General features: G+C 36.4%; 2 protein-coding genes across 2 annotated transcripts; both read right to left on the bottom strand.

Moving 5' to 3' along the window:
* Nucleotides 1-100: 100 nt before the first annotated feature.
* Nucleotides 101-15063, bottom strand: gspt1 (G1 to S phase transition 1). Its single transcript, XM_048170105.1, is given in 15 exon segments — nt 101-969; nt 1083-1251; nt 1383-1450; nt 1453-1471; nt 1566-1739; nt 1882-1962; nt 4550-4643; nt 6089-6229; nt 6315-6469; nt 8167-8347; nt 10569-10646; nt 10755-10788; nt 10925-11161; nt 12661-12702; nt 14719-15063. Coding segments are annotated over 15 exon segments (1692 nt in total). The 5' UTR covers nt 14885-15063; the 3' UTR covers nt 101-916.
* Nucleotides 15064-15215: 152 nt separating this feature from the next.
* On the bottom strand, nt 15216-19032 carry dmc1 (DNA meiotic recombinase 1). Its single transcript, XM_048170108.1, has 14 exons — nt 18904-19032; nt 18589-18646; nt 18028-18072; nt 17805-17951; nt 17624-17706; nt 17257-17309; nt 17096-17137; nt 16928-17000; nt 16738-16829; nt 16588-16661; nt 16382-16496; nt 16148-16208; nt 15960-16076; nt 15216-15538 (listed from the first exon to the last, which is right to left on the bottom strand). The coding sequence occupies exons 2-14, from the start codon at nt 18643-18645 to the stop codon at nt 15469-15471; spliced, it is 1029 nt and encodes a 342-aa protein (XP_048026065.1). The 5' UTR covers nt 18646; nt 18904-19032; the 3' UTR covers nt 15216-15468.
* Nucleotides 19033-19199: the final 167 nt, after the last annotated feature.

Genomic DNA, 19199 nt, shown 5'->3' with positions numbered 1-19199 from the left:
CAGAATAATCCAGAATATGCAAACTGCAATGTGAGTTCCAGGATACTGAACACAATATAAACAAATATATAAACAAACCAAAGCTAAAAGCAAAGATCCATTTTCATTTAAAGTCATTTTAGTGTTTTATTTTTTTTGGAAGTTTGATGTTTACATCCCCATCAGGAGTGTACAGAATTTACCCCAGCTGATGTGACAAGTTCTTTTTTTTTAATCGCATGGGTGTATTTGTCATTTGTTATGTAATGACATCACAGTAAACACATTCATCTGCTCATCTTGTGCATGATTACATCTTTACATAAGTGTAATTTTATTTGAAGGACCAAGGCCTCTTGCAGGGCTTTCCAGGTAAAGAGCAAGGGTACTGGCAAGCTCTGACCCTGTATGGACCCCTTTCATGCCATAATAAAACAGTCAGCAGTCTCTAACTGTCCAGATGATGTTGTTATAAAGTGATATGCAACCAGAGACCCTGCATTCGTGTGTGTGTGTGGGGGGGGGGGGGGGGGGGGTGATCTGAATGTTATGTTTGAATGGCATTAACCTCACCAAGACTCCCTCTGTCATCTGTATTTCAACATAAAAAGAAAAAGCCAATGCCTTAAAAGAAAATTGCATCCATTTTAAGATTGAATATGTACCAGTAGAGAGAAACTGGCTTTAAAAATTGGGCTACATGAGTGGCATAGCTGAGCTCTCAATATGAGAAAGCTGTCACACTGAGCTTGTCTTTCTATGTTAATGTTCTTCCTAAAATTGATACTGTCACTTTGATAATGTCCTTTTTCCAAAGTAATTTTCTTAGACTGATCCACAGTGGGAAGATGGAGCAGTTTGGAGGACATCTGGCAGGCACACATCACTGCATCCTCCTCAATCCCAGAGTGCACCACGGAAGTCCTTCCACCCGCATTTAGTCCTTCTCAGGTACCAACTTCAGCACCTTGCCAATTGCGATTGTCTTACCTAAAAAAAATCATGAATACATCTTCATTTTAGTATTCAAGGAATACTATATCTGTCATTGCATTTATGTATGATATGAAAATATATTTTTGAATTGTCATGTTATATCTTACCCTCATCTCTCAAGGTGAAGCGTCCCATCTGAGGGAAGTCTTTAAAAGTCTCTAAGCAGATAGTTCCTGCAGCCCTAAGACGGGCGATGCATACTTGGTCTTGTTTGACAAAGCGTGGGCGAGTCTTGCTCTTTTCTCCTGTCTTCTTGTCCACCAGACAGATTAATGCCTATATGAGGAGGTTTTTGGGGAATATGACAGTTAAAAATCTTAGGCTACCAACCCATAATGCTCTGCTCTCTATAGTGGAGATTTGAATGAACGTCTGAATGTTTTATAAGTGCGCACAAAATGACTTACTGTAATCTGCACTTCTTCTATGCAGGTATGGATGTGTAGTACTGCATTGTAACCTGGGCATATAATGATTTGTGTTCAATAATGACAATCTGTGAACAAAAACAAAGAAAAAAGCCATTAAGATCTTTCAAACAAAAATGAGATAATATTCATAATCTTTAGCATCAGTGCTGGAATCATTACCTGGGCATCGAAAGTGCGCCCTGAGTGGCAGAGGTTCTCAGCATTGCATAGGATAAAACCTGGGAGAATCTCTTCCTCCTCAATGCCTTTGAGCCGGAGCTTCAGGTTTTCACCAGGCCCGGCGTAATCCGTCTCCACATCATCGGAGAGAAGACTCAACACCTCCACCGTGTGCTGGGAAATAAGAACAAACAGTGTTTCAGACGCTGACTGTGATCATTCAACATAATGGGTAAGATAACAACATAATGTATTTGTACCTAACAAAACAAGAAGGACATTCTCTCATGCATACTGTTGTTTTGTACAGTCTTACCCTATTTGGCATCATAATAAGCTGTTGTGCTTTTCCGATGCATCCAGACTCGAGTTTTCCAAGCACCACGGTGCCCATGTCCTGCACAAGAGATTATAAAGCAGAATTATGTACTCTATCGGCAGATATTAGAGATTTTTATAAATTTATTATTGCATATTTATTCGTGCCTAATCATTTCTTCCATTTTTACATTTAGATTACCTCTGCCATCATTTAATCTTTTATTTAATAACACTATATTATAACATTATAACAATAACATTATAATGTTGTGAGGCCTAAATTCACATGTAGCATTTAAAAGTATTGTTCATTTTGACAGAATAGTCTAGAATTTTAGTACCACGCATAACATGTAGACAAATATCTCATGAGAGAACATAACTATTTTACATTTTTCATTTATTATTGAATATGTAATTGTGCCTAAACATTTCCATCTTTTTACATTTAGATTACCTCTGTCATCATTTACTGCTCACTTAAAGGTGCTCTAAGCGATGTCACACGTTTTTAGGCCAAAACATTTTTTGTCACGTACAGCAAACATCTCCTCACTATCTGCTAGCTGCCTGAACCCTGAACACACTGTAAAAAAACGCGGTCTCTGTAGTCGCCACAAGCTCCAAAAACGGCAACAAAAACTACCTGGTGCAGCCTGGACCACTAAACATAATAAACATGCTCCAGCCAATAACCGACAAGAATGATTTCAAATGCGCGTTCATGACTGTTTCAGGAAGCACGGAGGGGAGGGGAGGAGGAGGAGGAGGGAGGGTATAGCTACCCGGTTTTGTTTGACAACACTTCGAACGCCAGGAAGTTTCTCCACCCAGGTCGCTTAGAGCACCTTAAAGGGTGTCATTAATGACTCACCCTCATGTCATTCCAAACCCGTAAGACATCCGTTCATCTTCGGAACACTGTTTAAGATATTTTAGATTTAGTCCGAGAGCTTTCTGTCCCTCCATTGAAAGTGTATGTACGGTAGACCGTCCATGTCCAGAAAGGTAATAAAAACATCATCAAAGTAGTCCATGTGACATCAGTGGGTTAGTTAGAATTTGTTGAAGCATCGAAAATACATTTTGGTTCAAAAATAACAAAAACTACGACTTTATTCAGCATTGTCTTCTCTTCTGGAATCCTTTCCATTGAGTTGATTCCATTGAATCCTTTTATCTGTCGGCGTTGGTAATGCACTTTTACGTCACCGTGGTTGTTTTTGGTGATTAGGACATCCGCGACATGCACACTTACGCACCATTTTAAAAAATATAGCAATACCAAAATACAAACAATGTAGAATAGCTTGAATACAGCGTGCGTCTCCCTCAGACTGTAAACGAAGCTCGGGCGCACCGGATAACACGTCAGCAGCATCACTGTGGAGTCGTGAACCACACTCCGAAGCAGAAGGGGGCGGTAATGCACCAATAAGCTGGATGCCAACCGCCATAAAACAGGAAAGAAGAAGAAGAGGAGTCGTGAATGCGAATTGACAACAGACCCGGAAGAGAATACAATGCTGAATAAAGTCGTAGTTTTTGTTATTTTTGGACCAAAATGTATTTTCGATGCTTCAAAATGTCGCGGATGTCCTAATCGCCAAAAACAACCACGGTGATGTAAAAGTGCATTACCAACGCCGACAGATGAAAGGATTCAATGGAATCAATTCAATGGAAAGGATTCCGGAAGAGAATACAATGCTGAATGAAGTCATAGTTTTTGTTATTTTTGGACCAAAATGTATTTTCGATGCTTCAACAAATTCTAACTAACCCACTGATGTCACATGGACTACTTTGATGGTGTTTTTATTACCTTTCTGGACATGGACAGTATACCATACATACATTTTCAATGGAGGGACAGAAAGCTCTTGGACTAAATCTAAAATATCTTAAACTGTGTTCTGAAGATGTATGAAGGTCTTACGGGTTTGGAACGACATGAGGGTGAGTCATTAATGACATAATTTTCATTTTTGGGTGAACTAACCCTTTAAGTTGCTGTCTATGGACAAATCACATACCTCTCAAATTTCATCAAAAATATCTTAATTTGTGTTCTGAAGATGAAAGAAGGTCTTATGGGTGTGGAGCAACATGAGGGTGAGTAATTAATGACAGAATTTTCATTTTTGGGTGAACTAACCTTTTAAAGTTAATCTAAAAAAACACTAATAATTCAGTATCACTATTTTGTAACATTACATTATAATGTTGTGATGCCTAAATTCACATGTAGCACTTGGGTGTCAAGCATATTTGAAGATGTTTTCTATCCAATTACTGACGCTTCAATCTGGTGGTAATTGCCAGCTCTAGCAAGGAAACTAAGCAAGGCTTTAATTAACTTGGAACTTAATCTCATTACATGTGCTGAACACAGGGCTTAGTTTAGATTATTGGTTTCATAATACCACACACATTTTGTCTGGGTAGAGAACCACTATTATACTAGATGCTTTCCTGCCAAAAAGCAATCATCAGCAGAAACTGAGACAATAGCAGTATTTGGAACAGTAAGACACTCTTGATAGACACTCAGAATATTATATTTTGGAACAACAGATGCGGTTTTGAGGAGCATGCTGCATATGCAAATGTCATTAAACTTGACATCAAATGTTAAGATATTTATACCATCTTTCACTTACCTTGTATTTATCCACAATAGCCAATCTGATGGGACCATCAATTGATCTGGTGAAGTTTGGCAGGCTGTCCAGATGTGAAATAAACGGCAATCCCCTATAAAATTTCAGAGTTTAAGTCAGGGGTCATCAACTATATTTGTCCAAGGGCCAGAATTTTTCACTGCAGACACTGTAAGGGCCAGATACTCGTAATATAAAATAAAATTCGAATTGTATCCTAATACTGTATGTTATTATTTGATATACTAATTCTAATTCCAAATTTATGTTATTTTTTACATATTACCTGTACTGCAGCAAGCCACCAGGGGGCGATAGCGATATTTTAGGCTTCATATTTGTGAGGCTTTCAAGCTGTCCATCACTGTCACGCAATTGTGCGCAAATCCCAGGCAAGGAAAATTTTGACATTTGTGAAAAAATGAGCACGTGAAACAATAAAAGATGTTCAATGAGAGAACGCGTTTATCGTCATTCTTGACTGAAGGCAGGCTATGGCACAAGCTACTTTTCAGAAGGCTTTTTGTTTCGTTAGATTAAAAATAAAAAACGGTTCTCATTCCCCCTTGAATAAGGCCGGCGACACACTGGCTGCGTGAGCGACTCAGCTGCGTGGCGTGTCCGTTTTTATTTCGGCTCCCATATTTAACAGGTTGGAGTTTGCACACTGAGACACGCGTCTCAGGCGCGCTCGAGCCACGCAGAAAACGCGTGCATGCTAGAAATAGAACCGACGCGTGTTCCAGCAACGGGAGTGTTCTCTGGCTAGAGCGCAGAACAGCGGAGTTTGTGCATGTCTGAGCTTGTGTTTTGTTGCTTTGACATTGTGGAAAATAGAATAATAGACAAAATGTATTAGCATTTTTACCCGTTATTATAAATCTAAATTAATCTCGTTTTTAATTTAACTTAATTTCGTTTTTCTTTGTTTAAATTTCTGTGTCAATTTGTTAGTCAGAAATTATTAGACTACCTTAAAAGTATTGCTTAGTTTAACAGACCTGTGTGTGTGCGTTTTATATCACTAGTGCAGTGTCCGTTCTCGGAGCATAAGCCCTGCCCGCGTGAGGTGCGCCGCTTCACGCTCGCGCTGCTCTAACTGTAGTTTACTAAAAGTTTATTAATTCTGAATGTGTCGCGTCTCGCGTGTCCATCTATATTGCACCAAATGCGACACTGCACTCCCTGTGAAGTCGATTGGATGAACGGTTCTCGAAATAATAAAAATGCAAACGGATATACAGACACAGATTCCTGCCTTTATTAGAGAAAAAAATATGTTCAGCCCCTCTCTCCGAAGCTTCGAATAGTCGATGTTCATCAAAAAATGGTATTCGGACCAGCCCTAAACTTTTTCCTCTTACAAGGCTATTCCTGAATTCAGTATTATTCTGGGGGCCGGATGGAAATCTCTGGCGGGCCGGATTTGGCCCGCGGGCCGCCAGTTGACGTTGCATGGTTTAAGTAAACTGCCAATTGTCGCTCGGATTTCATCTTCATATGTTCATGGTAACCTGAAAAATGACATGTTACACTTACGTGTACCAGGGGCACAACTCAGAAGATTCTTTCAGGTTGGCTCCTGTCAGTCCGGAGCACGGCATGAAGTGAATGTCTTTCTTTGGATTAAAGCCCACTTTCTTCAGAAATGGCACTAACTTCTCTTTACATTCCTCATATCTGTGGGGTAAATGTGTAGTAATTGGTAAAAGAAGGACCAGATACAAGGATTAGAATGATAGAAGTCAAACTCTATTTAACATACCTATCCAAACTCCAGTTCACAGTGGGATCGTCCATTTTGTTGATGAGGACTATCAGATGTTTGACTCCAGCTGTTTTGGCCAGCATGGTATGCTCCCTTGTTTGACCTCCTTTTTCAAAACCAGTCTCAAACTCACCCTTTCTGGCAGAGATGACCTGAAGAAAAGGAAAACAAGTGTTTGTCAATAAATCTAGATAAAATAAAGTCAAAACCTATTATTTCATTTATCTATTTTAATTTATATGTACACTATCGTTCAAAAGTTTGCGGTCGGTAATGTTTTTGAAATTAGTCTCTTATTCTCACCAAGGCTGTATTTATTTGATCAAAAATACAGTAAAAACATAAAAATATTGTGAAATATGGTTACAATTTAAAATAATTAATTTTAATATCTTTTAAAATGTAATTTATTCCTGTGATGGCAAAGCTAAATTTTCAGCATCATTACTCTAGTCTTCAGTGTCACATGATCCTTCAGAAATCATGCTAATATGCTGATTTGGTGCTCGAGAAAAAGTTCTTATTATTATCAATGTTGAAAACAATTGCTGCTTAATATTATTTATGGAAACATTTTGTGATACATTTTTATGAAGGATTCTTAGAAAGTGCCAAAAACAGCATTTAAAAAAAGAAAAAAGAAATCTTTTGAGAGATTGTATATAAATTTATTGTCACTTTTGATTCATTTAACTTAATTTTTATATTAAAGGTGCCCTAGATTCAAAATTTGAATTTACCTCGGCATAGTTAAATAACAAGAGTTCAGTACATGGAAAAGACATACATTGAGTTTCAAACTCCATTGCTTTCTCTTTCTTATGTAAATATCATTTGTTTAAAAGACTTCCGGAAAACCCGGATCTCAACATATTCGGGGTGTACGCCCATATTTGCATATGCCAGCCCATGTTCCCAACATTATGAAAGGCATTAGACAAGGGCAGCCAGTAACGTCTGGATCTGCACAGGTGAATCAACAGACTAGGTAAGCAAGAACAACAGCGAAAATGGCAGATGGAGCAATAATAACTGACATGATCCATGATAGCATGATATTTTTAGTGATATTTGTAAATTGTCTATCTAAATGTTTTGTTAGCATGTTGCTAATGTACTGTTAAATGTGGTTAAAGTTACCATCGTTTATTACTGAATTCACGGAGACAAGAGTCGTCGCTATTTTCATTTTTAAACACTTGCAGTCTGTATAATTCATAAACACAACTTCATTCTTTATAAATCTATCCAACAGTGTAGCATTAGCCGTTAGCCACGGAGCACAGCCTCAAACTCATAGAGAATCAAATATAAACATCAAAATAAATACTTTACTCACATAATTCGAAGCATGCATACAGCATGCATGACAAACATCTTGTAAAGAACCATTTTGAGGGTTATATTAGCTGTGTGAACTTTGTAAATGTGCTGTAATATAATCGAGAGCTCGTGTGGCAGGGAGTACGCAAATTAAAGGGGGGGCGCGCTGAAAAAATCAGTGCATAGTTAATGATGCCCCAAAATAGGCAGTTAAAAAATTTTATTTAAAAAAATCTATGGGGTATTTTGAGCTGAAACTTCACAGACACATTCAGGGGACACTTTAGACTTATATTACATCTTGTGAAAAAGCATTCTTGGGCACCTTTAATTTCTTATTATATACTATATATTAGTATGTGAAAAAAAGAAATGTAAATTAAAAATGTTCAGAATTATTACCAAACCTTTTATCTGATTTTGTACTCTCAATTCAACATGACTTGCACAGCTTAGCTACAGAGCTATCAGCAACAATCAGCTCTGCTGCAAGGCAAATAAATGAGGCAATTCAAGAGGAACTCACCAGCACTGCCAAGTCAGCTTGGGATGCCCCCCCAATCATGTTGGGTACAAAGCTTTTATGGCCCGGGGCATCAAGAATAGTAAAGTGCTTTTTCTCAGTTTCAAAGTAGGCTCTTCCAACTTCTACTGTTTTCCCCTTGTCTCTTTCCTCTTGGTTTGTATCTAGAGCCCAGGAGAGATACCTGCAAGGATAACAGATGAATGACATGTCATTTCAACCCAGATTGCATCATGATAACAAATATTTCACTCAAAAAGGAATGAACATTTGAAAAGCTCACACAGACATCTAAAAGTGACTATGCCATTAGGTTTTCTTATTTTATAAAAAGCTTTTTAACTAAACTCCATGTTTGTCACATGATGTACACTGCCATTTAAAAGTTTGGGGTCAGTAAGATTTAAAAAAAGAAGAAGAAGAAATTAACCCTTGTGTATTGTTCAAATTTACTACCCTTTTGTTATGTTCGTGAATGAAAACATCCACTAAATTAAACTGCTGTAAAAATGTATCAGATAAATATTTTTTTCAATTTTTTTTTGCATAAATCTGTTAATCAACCTCAGTCCTGAACAAAACTACTAAATATTTTTTTTAAAAAAATCCAGGATTTGTACTCTTTTATTGCAAAGTTTATAAATTATGTCACTGATTTGGGGGAAAAAACACACAAAATGACTTATTTTCAATATAAAAAGTGATTGTAGATTTTTTTTTACCTTTTATCACAGTCTTGGACATATGAAAGATTAGTAACAACATTAGTTTTGATGCATTGTTAGTTGTTGTGCAGCATCAGATTTTAATTTTTTCTCCCTCATTTACTGTTCGTGGCTGTTTTTGCCCCACTGACTTCCATTATAACGACATTTTTTGATTGCAAGCCATGACACCATATAATCATGCATTCTTGATTAATAGTGGTGTTCCCTGTTGGGAAGAGGTAAAATCTGTCATTTTTACAGTTGAGGCCTATCTAAAGGGTTAATGGTGCCACCTGGTGATCAACTGTAAAAATTACAAATTTTACCTCTTCCCAACAGGGAAAACCACCATCAATTAAGAATGCATGATTATATGGTGTCATGGCTTTGCAATCAAAAAATGTCGTTATAATGGAAGTCAGTGGGGCAAAAACAGCCACGAACAGTAAATGAGGGAGAAAAAATTAAAATCTGATGCTGCACAACAACTAACAATGCATCAAAACTAATGTTGTTACTAATCTTTCATATGTCCAAGACTGTGATAAAAGGTAAAAAAAAATCTACAATCACTTTTTATATTGAAAATAAGTCATTTTGTGTGTTTTTTCCCCCAAATCAGTGACATAATTTATAAACTTTGCAATAAAAGAGTACAAATCCTGGATTTTTTTAAAAAACATTTAGTAGTTTTGTTCAGGACTGAGGTTGATTAACAGATTTATGCAAAAAAAAATTGAAAAAAATATTTATCTGATACATTTTTACAGCAGTTTAATTTGGTGGATGTTTTCATCCACGAACATAACGAAAGGGTAGTAAACAGTGTATTTTTGAGGTTTTGAAAATTTTCAAAGCATTTTCCCAAAATATGTATCAAAATAAGATTTGTCACCAAAAATCATTCAATTTGCTGAAACACAGAGAAAGTTGTGGCCAAATTAAGACTCAAAAACACCCTATAGTGGATGAAAACAACATCCCCAACAACACATAAGGGTTAATAGTTGAACTTTCTGAAGATCACAATTTCTACAAAAATATTTAACCAGAACACTGTTTTCAACACTAATAATAATAATAAGAAATGTTTCTTGAGCAGCAAATCAGCATATCAGAATGATTTCTGAAGGATCATGTGAAGACTGGAGTAATGACTGCTGAAACTTCAGCTTTCCATCACAGGAATAAATTTTATTTTAAAAATGTATTAAAATAAAAACAATTATTTAAAATTGTAATAATATTTCACAATATTACTGCTTTTACAGTATTTTGATCAAATAAATGCAGCATAAGAGACTTAATGACCCCCAAAAATGTATGCTCTTATGCAGTTTTCCATGAAAAGGCATGGAAAGAAAGGCATTCACGAGTTCACATAAACATATAATTAGATAGAGAAAAGTAATGCGTATTTGGCGTGCTGTCCAGGGGGAGGGCTCCGAGCTCGGAATTTTGGCCCGAACCCGGAGTACTCCCCCCGGATGTGGTTATGAGAGACAGAATTTAGAAGTGAGGAGATGGGGTGGTGGAGGGATGCTGATAAACTGTCAATCGAACAGAGGTAAGTCTGCAGTATATATACCTCCGTTGGTTGATTAGCTGAATGCTTCCACCTGTGATAATTAGTCTAATTATCTGCACCTGCTCCTCCCGAATTTTGTTAATAAAACATCATTAAATAAAACTGTTTACCAGGTCTCTCTGTTCTTCTCTTTTGCCTCCCGTTCATATTTCTCCAGCGTTCTTTTGTCCACCATACCAGTTAGATACCTTAATAGAAAACAATTAAATATGCATTTTGTCACATCATATATCATAATGTATAACAGAAGGTTACAGCAGTCAAGACTTTGTAATAAAGAATCATGGTTCACTCACATAATCTGTCCACCAATTGTAGACTTGCCTGCATCTGTACAAAAGAAAAATAAATCAGGCAAACAAACAGATAAATAAATAATAAATATTATATTAAAGTTTTTGCTCACCAGCCACTGTGGCTAGTGGTTTTCCAAAATTTCACTGAGACTAAAAACATGTTAACATACCCACATGTCCAATGAACACAACATTCACATGTTCTTTCTTAGGGGCATCTGGTAGAGGAGGAGGCAGCTTGGGGGTCGGCATCTCTTCATCCTCCTCCATCATTTCATCCTGTTCCTCATCTCCACAGCATCCAGTGTCAGCCGGGGATCCACCTCCTGGTTCCTCTTCATCCAGCTCTCCCTTCTGCTCCCACGTCTCCACTGCGCTGGCATCTGTCTCTCCGTTCTCCACTGCAACTGTGGGGACAGTCAAAGGAACATATTTGAATTTAGTGGATGCAGAATTCAATGTTAAATCTTACTAAAATACAATGACCTGTTCCTGGAAAATACTTTAAAAATACTATTCCTTTAGGCCAGTGTTTCTCAACCAGGTGACAGGGGGCCACTAGGGGGCCTTGACAAACTTCCAAGAGGGCCCCAATAAGTCTTAAAATTATTTAAATGTAGGTATCTTAACAAAATCCTAAATAAAATGCTAAAAAACTGATTCTCTTAATTCTGATTAAGAGAATTAAACAGAACATGAAATGAATTTCAATTAAAGAGATAGTTCACCCAAAAATGAAAATTTGATGTTTATCTGCTTACCCCCAGGACATCCAAGATGTAGGTGACTTTGTTTCTTCAGTAGAACACAAATGATGATTTTTAACTACAACCGTTGCCGTCTGTCAGCCGTATAATGTGGGTCAATGGGAACTTCTTTTATAAGAGTAAATAAAACTTGCTTAGACAAATCCAAATTAAACCCTGCGGCTCGTGACGACACAATGATGTCCTAAGACATGAAACGATCGGTTTGTGTGAGAAACCGAACAGTATTTATATAATTTTTTTACCTCTAATGCACCACTATGTCCAACTGCATTCAGCATTCGCTTAGTGAGGTCTGATCGCGCTCTGACAACGGAAGTAATGTCTAGCACTCACTGAAGTATAAGCGCGAGACATCACTGCCGTTGTCAGAGCGTCATCAGACCTCACTAAGCGAATGCTGAACGCAGTTGGACATAGTGGTGTTTTAGAGGTAAAAAATTATATAAATACTGTTAGGTTTCTCGCACAAACCAATCGTTTCATGTCTTAGGACATCATTGTGTCGTCACGAGCCACAGGGTTTAATTTGGATTTGTCTGTGCATGTTTTTTTTTAACTCTTATAGACAAAGTTGCCATTGACGTGCATTATACGGCTGACAGACGGCAACGGTTGGAGTTAAAAATCATCATTTGTGTTCTACTTAAGAAACAAAGTCACCTATATCTTGGATGTCCTGGGGGTAAGCAGATAAACATCAAATTTTCATTTTTGGGTGAACTATCCCTTTAACATATATTGTATTGCATAACAATACACAAACCACAATACACAAAATCAAAATCAAGATAAGCAACAAGTTACACTGACAGAAAATTAAGAAATGCATTCGTTGTTTTGACAGTTCTATTGACCTAATGACCTAACAGGTCATTGAACATATACAATCCAAGAAATATTGGAAACATTGTCATCTGCTTCTCTGGGTCAGTAGCTGCGGCTGGAGGTGTAAGTAAAGGGATAAATAAGGCCTGTAATATGAGCACATGAGTGCTGATGTAACAAGCCCAAGTTGCCCTCTGTATGGCTGATGAAGCAGCATTAGTGGAAGTGCAACACTATATCCAGAACACAAAACCCAAGTAGAAAATCAGAGTCTAGCTTAATAGACAGCTATCCAAAAAACATGAACATACCCACTGGTTCTGAGATCTCCATGCTTGCCACTGCATCAGTGCCTGTTTAAAGAGATAGGGGTTATGACTGGATAACATTAAATTAAACTCAGTTGTAAATCTGGCAGTTTTAGGATCACCATGAAATTAAAAACCTGACTATTCTTATTTTTATGGACTATTGCAGTATTTATTTATCTGTGCACATCTTTTTTATTTTTTTTTTTATTATGTGCCCTCATATTCTTTAATCAAAATAACTTTCCTTCCCTCTTGCAATGACATATTTTCTCTGATGACGTGTTTACTGGTGCGAGGGCAGGACAAGCTGTCACTCACATGAGATTGCAGCAATATTAAATTAATGGACAAAATCAAGTCCCTCTACATTTATTTTTCAATACCGTTTTACTTGAATCAGTGGCATGCAGTTGAAAGTCCTCACAGTTTTTTTTTTTTTTTTTTTAATAAATCAAATGTAAATAAATTCATGTCTTGTATTTAAATTCATATATTTATTAAAAACAAGTATAAATCTTGTTAATAAATAAGTTAGTGTTTAAAGCATTTTTTTCATTTATTCCAAAATAACAACTAAAGGCAGTAACAATTTAAACTTTTTTTTTTTTTTTTGGTGAACTGATGTTCAGCTGTTCCTTTTTAAGTCAACTTATTTTCGGTAAGCTCGGTAAACATTGGTCGAAGATACTCCACGAATAAGATGTATCTTTAATTTCACTGATTGCTGATTGCTCACTAAAAATCCCCCACAGTCATCATGTCTTCAGCCTATTTCAGGTTTGATTTTGATGTGACAAAGCAGCGATATCTAAGTGGGTGAGTTGTTTACTTTTTAATTAGTCTTCCCATTAAAGTCATCATTTTGTTCATTCAGAATGATTCGTGAAACGCGGAACACACACAAAAACATCCAATCATAACCAATCATAGCGCCATAGAAGCATCGACTCACATGACCCTATTCATTCTCAATTACCCCCCACCAAACCCACTGCACTTTTTTCTGTTAAAACTCAATGGGCTCAGGGGAGGCAAGAGAGACGCAGCCAGTTGCTGCAACTTTACCTGCTGCTGTCGCTGTTGGACAGTGTTACTTTAGAAAAACATGTGATTTAATGTCACATTTTGTAATACTTGCGTTGTTTTATCTCTGTAATATGGATTATTTTCTTGAGGAGGCACTGTCTCCCTTGCCTCCTCGGAGGAAATGCCCCCAATAGAGAAGAAAAGACTATTGCAACTTCCATTTCATGCCTTTTTAAGAACAGTTTGTTATCTATAGACAGTTTAATTAGGTTGTTTAGCTCACTGTTGTGACAGAAGTTGAATACTTATACTTTCAGTGTACAGGTAACAACAAACTGGAAATTTCGTCTATAATACTGACAGTTTTATCAGAGTTGGTGTGGACATGCCCCCTTGTAATTTACACAATAAATTAACCTGAAACAGACGAGTGTCAAATATTATCAGGTCATTTGTCTACTATTAATAGTAATTTAATTGTACGACACAGCTGGTCACGTGTCAAACACGGCAGCACCCATGAGGGGGCGACCCGCTGCTGTGTTGAATAAAATAGCTAGAATTGCGATTATTTCAGTATTCGTCTCATATATAATTTTAATCATATTTCTCATTAGTGTTGTTCAAGTAATGTGCACACAAATCTGATTAAACTTTTAAAATAAGTGCTAGTTCATTTAGTGTTATGTACGTCATACTATCATGTATTAACAAGTGGAATGAATGAAGGTGGAGAAACAGTAAATATCCTGATGTCGGCTGCTAAACTTGCCACTCATAGCTAGCCGGGCATTAGTTCATGACAGTTCACAAATATGTATTAAAACGCCCTAAATCAACATATTATAAAGTAGTAACGTACACCTGACTAGGTAAAATGAAAATATCTTCACTCGGCTATGGTAAAGATAGCGCTCAAATAATCGCTGGCATCTGTGCTGCTAGCCCGATGAAAACATTTCCAGCTAAAAGCCCTTTTATGGTCAGACTGCATTAATGCTGTCAGTCGGTTTATAAACGCTGTTAGTTTACCATCAGACGTATCGTTTTCCGGTGGACCCCGAGAAAGAAAGGATGGTACGAATTCCGGAGCGTTAACGTTGAGCCCGGTGAAGGCGGACTGAAGTTCGGTATCAGCCGTGGCCTCAACATCGTCCTCCTGTTCCCACGAATCAGGGGCTATGTCTCTCGAGTCCATAGTGGCTTTAACTAGAATAGCTGACACAAGGCGGTTTTGACCAAAACCAAGTCTGCTGTGTTTTCAGTATCTATTCCAGGTAAATTGATGGATTGGGGAACTCGTAAATGTGCTGAAATGGTTCATGGGGCGCCTAGTCTTCTTGCGACACCATGGACGTGTAGCTAGTAGTTAGCTGATCCTGAATGTTGCATGCGCGCAGTGCAGAAATGTGGACTGTGAAAGCAGAGACTATGTGTGATAATAGCCGCATCAACAGCTTTTCAAATTAAGACTATCATGGTAAATCTACAAGTACAACACTCAAAAATAGAAATATATTAACAGTAAATATGTGACTGCAGTAGATTTTTATTAAACCGTTTTTTGATTTACAATTAAAATGGCATTGTATAAATAAACAATTAAAAATATACAATATATAAACAGATGTGTGAAGTATAAATAAAGAATAAATACAATGTATAAACAGACAATAAATATACATGTAAATAAATAGGTACAACTGGTTTATGTGTTAACTTGAACAGATTCCATCTTGAACCAAATGGAGTCATTTTGTAACATGCTTTCTGTGTAGATTTTTAGTCTTTGGCATCTGTTATTCCTCCAGCCATGATGGCAAAAGTAGCCTCGTTTTCTGGCATGTCTGGGCTGTAGAAAAGCAGCAGTTTTGTTGCATTTAAATCAAATGATAATCATATAACTGTCTAAATATATAAATAAATATGCATAACAATATCAATGTATGTCTATCTTTGCAAAACAAAAATAGTAACACTTTACAATAAGAAGGCATTTGTTAACATTAATACTTTTAAATACTTTTTAAATACTCTTGGTTATGATATGTTAATTTTATTATTTACTAACAATGCATTATTAAAATCAAATGATAATATTTTTAATGGACTTCCGCTAACACAAATGAACAATGAACAGTTGTATTTTTTTTAATTAACAAAGATTAATAAATATTGTAACTATTTACATAATGTAATGCTCATTGTTAGTTAACTAATATTAACAAATTGAACCTTATTGTAAAGTGTTACCAAGAAAATCTTTAAATTACCTATCAAATATTTTGGCAATTCTCAACTCAGCACGTCCTTTCCTCAAGCTGATGCGTGTGGTGGAGGCATGTGCTAGTATGTGTCCTCCAATGGGCTTTTTGGGATCTGCTTGAAACCTAAGATCATAATAATCAGTTTAAAATTCCACCAACATTCCCTTTCCTATTTGTTTAGTGTTCCTACTTACGTCATTCCAGCTCCTGGATCTGCAGTCATCTGGTTGGTAACAAACACTGCCACGTTGTACTCTATAAATTACAGATTTTATTGATGAAGTGAAGGTCGGAAAAATGAAGTTCACATGTGAAGCTTACTTCACTGAAGATAAGACTTGACTACTATCAAGTTTAATGTCGGGTCCATTATACTAGTAGTGTCTTTATTCCCATTATTTATATAACAGAAGGTGATTTTTACAGACCTTCAGAGATCTTCTGCAGTCTGGAAAGCATTTGTGCAAGCTTTTGCTGTCTCTCAGCCAGCTCGCCTCTTCCAGAGAAGTCCACCCGGAACAGAGCCATGATTGAGTCTATTATCTGTGAAAAATTATTTGTTGAAGGCCACAAGACCAAGTAAAATCACTTCCTAAAAATGTAAAGCTCAGAACATTTACAATGATAGAATTACCAGAAGCTTGAAGACACCTCCTTCCTCATGAAACTTGGCTGCAACAAAGTCTAATAATTCCATCTGATGCTCACCTATGAATGAAAAAGATGACATTTCAAAACTCTAAGTAAAAAAAAGTTCAGCATAAAAACAGAGGGAAGTTCTTACTCGTATAAGCACGTGCATACAGCACATTATCCAGTACAGCTTCATGATCCACATTGAATCTGTCAGCTATGTCCTTCAGTCTCTCAGGCCGACTGGTGTTCACAATTATTAAGGAGAAAAGGGATTCTCCATAGTGAATAGTTTTAGAAAAATCAACTTGACACAAAGAAAGCAAATTCAGAAATGATACAAGGTGTTTTCGGAATCAATGAAGATGACCTTTCCTCCTGAATACCCATATTCACCAGGAAGCTGAGCAGTTACTTAGGAAAAACAGAAAAAGAGTAACATTAATGGTCTAAAATAAAAAATTAAATTGCAAATATATCATTTATATAAAATACATTGTTGTTCTTACCACACAGTGTGTGAGCGAGTTGGGTCTTTCCTGTTCTAAATTCTGTAAGTATGGGAAAGGATTCACAAAGACAAAAACATGTCATTTTGGCAGAACTGACGTATGGGAAAATAAATTAAAAAAAATAATAATTTTGATTGATAATCATAACACCACCCTACCACCAAAAGCCTCAGTAATGGCCATACTCTCCACACCTCCTCCAAGGAGTTTGCTAAACAAAACATGAATAAAATATTTCTCCTTTCATGTGTAAATAATGTAAGACTTCTATCAGACAAAATGTTCAGCCCTGTGTAAAAAAACAAAACAGGTGACTGCTTGTAGGTTTGAGTACAGAGCCCCAACATGACATGTGGGGAAAAATAGATATTGTAGCCACAAATAAGAATTTGTTCCACAACTTATTAATTTGTGGCCAAATTTTAAAATTAATTTTACTCCAATCATGGCAAAGATATCTATTTTTTTTTCTCCCTGTCATCTGCGGGACTTTGTATTTTAGAGCTATAAACAGTTATTTCTTACTCAAACTCCAAACTGCCAGTTGTGATGTGGAAAACTTGCTTCCTTTTTATAATGTATTCAGATGCTGTCTGAAATCCACATGTCTACATGAAAGAAAACAAAATTTTACTATAAGATTAACTCTATACAATTGAAAAATATGTATTATGCTAACAAATTACAGGACGTCACATCAAATTACCAGCAACTTTCCAGCAGCTTCCTTTATTTTGTCCACTTTAGCCTCAGACAGTCCCTTTACGTTACAGAGAGCACGGCGTGTGGTCATCTGGATGCCTTTCACAGTACAAATCCCTACAGACTTCAGTTTCTTAATGTCAGCCATGTTCTTAAGAGAGAAGGGTATGAATCAGTCATTGTCATGATGACGTTATCATAACTTTTATAATAATTAATTTACTTACAATGCCATGCTTCTGTAAGAGCTCAATGTCTTGAAAAAAGGATTCCTAAGGGGGTGGTTTATAGGAAATTATGTCATTATTAATTCATGTTATACACACACAAACAAGTTCTTATGTGCAGTAGAACATTTAATCAAATAACTAAGAGTAATTAATAACAAAAAATGTATTTCTTTTTTGAATAGATATGATGAGATCTTTCATGTACCGTGATTAATACTTGTTTTGGTGTTTTTTTTTAATCCTCTTTTCTTTATGTTCTAAAAAAAGCTATTTAACAGTCATTGTCAACTTTTTTTTCTCTCCATATGTTCAGATGACATTGTATGTATTGTTGATACATTCTGTGTAATGTTTGCAAAGTTGTATTAATGTCATCTCTGAACTCTTTGCTATAAAAAAAACCTTAAAAAAACAAGTAAACGACAAATTTCTCATTTAAAAGTTTTTTGGTTTCATTAAATGTATTTTGAAACACGTAATATTTATACGTAGTAGTAAAGACTTTACTAACACGACTGAAATTGTATTGGCTGGCTCATAGAATTGAATGTGAATCACCTCATCTTCTTGGTATCCCGACTCATCCTCCAACGCCTGGTCTTCCAAACCTTTCATACTATAGATGATTTAAAAAGAAAGTTTACAATTAAATACATCGGTTTCGGCGACTAGTTAACCGAGTCAATCGGTATTAAGTATCTGCATAAATCTTTTTAAAGTGGCGGCTGTTAACTGTTAGCTGGCTGTTTCAAAAATAACTTATTAACTCTCGCTGTAGCTGTCACAGGAACAGTTAGTGTCATGTCCCTCGTCGTATTAAGGGTGTAAAATAACTTTTTTGACAAAAATAAATGAATGTAATTGACATTTTACCTCACGTTTATTACCTCAGGGAAAGCTGACAGAATCTGCTCAACTCAGTGATCTCGCGCTGATTGACACTGTCTTGCGCGCGCCGCGCATCTGTTCCCGCGCTCAAGTCGGACAGCTGCCATGAACGTCATACGCACATTAAAGTTTCAGTTTTTAATGGTTGTAATTTTTAAACTACATAAAACACTTATAATACATCTAAATGGTTCTGTTTTCTCTATTTTATCAAAAACCGACCTGAAATGTAAAAAACGTAAGTTTTTTATGATCCTGCAGACCACGAACACGTCGCAGAT

Source organism: Megalobrama amblycephala, linkage group LG20 (genome assembly GCF_018812025.1).
Source record: "Megalobrama amblycephala isolate DHTTF-2021 linkage group LG20, ASM1881202v1, whole genome shotgun sequence".
NCBI lineage: Eukaryota > Metazoa > Chordata > Actinopteri > Cypriniformes > Xenocyprididae > Megalobrama > Megalobrama amblycephala.
This window is presented reverse-complemented; position numbering and strand designations above follow the sequence as displayed.